This window comes from Aplysia californica, unplaced genomic scaffold, assembly GCF_000002075.1.
Source record: "Aplysia californica isolate F4 #8 unplaced genomic scaffold, AplCal3.0 scaffold01529, whole genome shotgun sequence".
In the NCBI taxonomy this organism is placed as follows: Eukaryota; Metazoa; Mollusca; class Gastropoda; order Aplysiida; family Aplysiidae; genus Aplysia; species Aplysia californica.
Window position 1 is genome coordinate 33,349 of NW_004798799.1, and position 3,549 is coordinate 36,897.

The window sequence follows — 3,549 nt, forward strand, 5'->3', positions numbered from 1 at the left end:
GGGCGAGGAGGGATTTTTTTTTTACATGAAGGAGTTTAGTTTTTGCTGGGTGACTAAATGCAAAACAAGTTACTGACAAAGTCGAGCAGTCTTGTTTTCTCGCGGTACCTTTTGAAGGTACAATATGTATTTTCAAATGAAGTGTAGTCCGGGAACGTTGCCCCTACCACAACTGAAGTAGCTGAATATTCAGACATTTAAAAATCTCTAGCTATAAAAATTGAATTCGATGCAAAAAAAATGCTTCCTCCCAGTCCTCGTAGAATGGCAGAACGAAACATGATGCCTAAATCTCACAAATAACGGAAAATCTCGAGATCAGAAACCGTTCGGAGAAATAGAGTTCACATTTATTTTCCCGAGCGTTCGGAGTGTAAGATTGCTTATATAGAAGGGCAACAATAATCCTGGATTGTTGGTCCCTGTATTACCATGATTAATTTGAATTATGTCCCTGTAATTGTACTTTAAGTTTATCTGCCCTCACACCAACGATTGTCGGATCTCTTAGTAATTTGTACTCACTCCTCCTTCCTGTTTTAACCACATGTGCTCATGCTCATTATGATTCAGTCTTGTCAGTGAAGAAAGAGAGGGCAGACCTCATGTCATTTTCTTATATTATGTTAAATAAATCAACCTTCTTCACCAAGAAACAGAGTTTTTACTTTTGCCTTCTGAATTACAACAATGGCAACAAACTCCAATGCAACACGGAGAAATAGTCACTTTGTAATAATAATTTAAGATGTCATGAAGCCATGGAATCAAACGCTGATCAATTTTTGTTTTTTTGTTTTGTTTTTGTAAAGTGTTTTACGGCGCTCGCAACTGCATAAGGTCATATTATGAGCGCGCGGGACACACCTAATATATTCAGTTGGTAGGAAATTTTTGAATTTTGCCCGGGTGGCGGCCGAAGCCTACTCTTATCGATTTTAGACCACCAAGGGATCTTTAACGTGCGCAACTTGCACACGGGCCCTCCGAGATTTTTCGCCCTTGTCCGAGAAGGCTAGGTGTAGACCTTTCCTACCAGAAGACCAGGCGTGTGGCTGAAAGACAGCAGTAAGAAGAAGCGAAGGAGCAGCAGTAGAAAGGCTGCAGAAAGAATCACGAGCCCAGAGGAAGGGGCAAAGGAGGTGAGGGGGTGGGGGCAGACAGAGGAGACGAAAGCAGACAACAGAACATTGTTAAAGAGCAGGAAACGAGGTGAAAGAAGACAAATTTAGAGAAGAAAAATTTTCGGTCGCTACCCGGATTCGAACCCGGGACCTTTTGAATGAGAGGCCAACACCTTAACCTCTAGGCCACGAGAGCCCCCGATCAAGTTTTGAGCATGTAGAGCTATTGATATCATAAGCTGAATATTTATTCATTTATTGCCTTGCTTTCAAGGGGAAAAAATACAAAACGATCTAAAAAAGAAATCTAGATTTATGTTGTGGTTGAAGGAGGTGGGATCACCAAGTTTTAGTGGTAAAAGTTGGAAGAAAATAGCCACCAAAGTTTGCTAACTTCAATAGTATCAGAGTACTTGAAAGCTAAAAAAAAATTACACATTTTGGCCTTTAACATTATATAGTGACATGAACAAGGAAATGCGTTTTTCTATGGACATAAAAGGTGCTGAACCAAAAAACAAAAATTCTATAAAAATTGCCAAACTGACGGAAAAATGGCTGTTTCTTCGATTTCATTATCTTGACGTGCACCCTATTTCCCCATGCTGCCTCACATAATATATTTAATTTTGCAGTTTCCAATGACTCTCAATCAAGCTTAACTTAAGATGTCACAAAACTTTGGTGACCATTTTTTTTTTGCAAATTTATCCTATGAGACCACAAAACCCCCACCTCCTTTGATCATATATACCTCAACATCTATTCAAGAGGGAAGGGTATTTTTTATCATTAAAAGCAAGACAAACAATTAAACAAGTTGTAAGAAGATATCGATAATTTAATATGAAGAAAAAGGAGGAGGAGGAGGAGGAGGAGGAGGAGGAGGAGGAGGAGGAGGAGGAGGAGGAGGAGGAAAAACAACAACAACAACAAGAAAGGTGACCTCACCTATAGTAGCCTTGCTCCACATTTGGTCGGAACAGATGTCCGTAGTGGATCGGCTCCGACGTGTTTTTGTCCGACAGGAAGTGACGCAAGTTCTCCGGAATCACAAAAGTGTCGTCGTCTGCCTAGAAAATCATCGTCGAAATGAAATAAATTATTAAATTATCATAATTGTATAACAATCCCCAGCGACATGATTGAAGCCTATTTAGAAGGCCGGCTTCTTAAGTTTAGTTTTAGTGAGGTTTTACGGCGCTCGCAACTGCATAAGGCTGTCCCCGTCGTTTTAGGCAAGAAAAATTCTGAAATTATGCAAACAGAGCCCAAAAATGTGAAAGTATGTGATTCTGTTAATTTTAACAAAGAATGGTGACAGCAAATAATCAGAAATTATGCCCAAAAAATGATCAAATTTTGTTAAATTATGTGGGGTGCATAAAATAACGGGGACAGATAGGGTCATATGAGCGCCAAGGGGTGGATGTCAACAGAGAAGTCCAAACGGCGACCATGTGGGCTAGCCAGGAACATGTCTGCTGGACATGGAGACCATGTGGGCTAGCCAGGAACATGTCTGCTGGACATGGAGACCATGTGGGCTAGCCAGGAACATGTCTGCTGGACATGGAGACCATGTGCACTAGCCAGGAACATGTCTGCTGGACATGGAGACCATGTGGGCTAGCCAGGAACATGTGGGCTGGACATGGAGACCATGTGCGCTAGCCAGGAACATGTCTGCTGGACATGGAGACCATGTGGGCTAGCCAGGAATATGTCTGCTGGACATGGAGACCATGTGCGCTAGCCAGGAACATGCAGGCTTCATCCGGGCCAGGCGTGGGACAGAGTAGAACATACCACATGTTTCTGTTTGGAACGGCTGTATACCACGCAATGCCCGTGTCTTGTGTGTAAAAACGAGTGGGGCAGACATGAGGCCCATGTGGGTCAGTCAAAAACATATGGTCTACACCTGGGCTAGGCATGGGCTGGATATGGGCTGGGCATGGGCAGACACATATAGGCCCTTTCAATCGCCCATGAGCAAAAACCACGTGGCGCGGAGTGGGATTACCAGATGGTGCCCAGATGCCAGCCCATATGGGGCCAATGCGTTGCCCATCTCTTTGTGTGTGTGTGGGAGGGGGGGGGGCAGGCTTACTCTGTCACCTCTCTAGTCTCAACAGCAGTAAGTCTGCTTTAACTATCAAGGCACCCCGTAAATAGCAGTTCACAAGAGAGTGACAAAAATACAAAAGTAGATGAAAATGGTGATAGTAAGGATGAGGAAAGAAAAGGCAGCAGTTCCCCGCACAGTATGAGCATGACATTAATAAATCAGCCCATTTACAATTCTACTATGAAATCTACATTACTCTCTCTCTCTCTCTCTGTCTCTCTCTCTCTCTGTCTCTCTGTCTCTCTGTCTCTCTCTGTCTCTGTCTCTCTCTCTCTCTCTCTCTCTCTCTATATA

The 3,549-nt window shown here is 43.0% G+C and overlaps 1 protein-coding gene across 1 annotated transcript in view; it reads right to left on the reverse strand.

Moving 5' to 3' along the window:
- LOC101859909 (glycoprotein-N-acetylgalactosamine 3-beta-galactosyltransferase 1-A) overlaps window positions 1-3,549 on the reverse strand; it is a gene marked incomplete at its 5' end in the record, with an annotated part of 25,426 nt that overhangs the window by 5,846 nt on the left and 16,031 nt on the right. Inside the window, 1 exon segment of the mRNA XM_005112985.3 lies at window positions 2,076-2,197. Within this exon segment, the coding sequence (XP_005113042.2) occupies window positions 2,076-2,197 (122 nt within the window).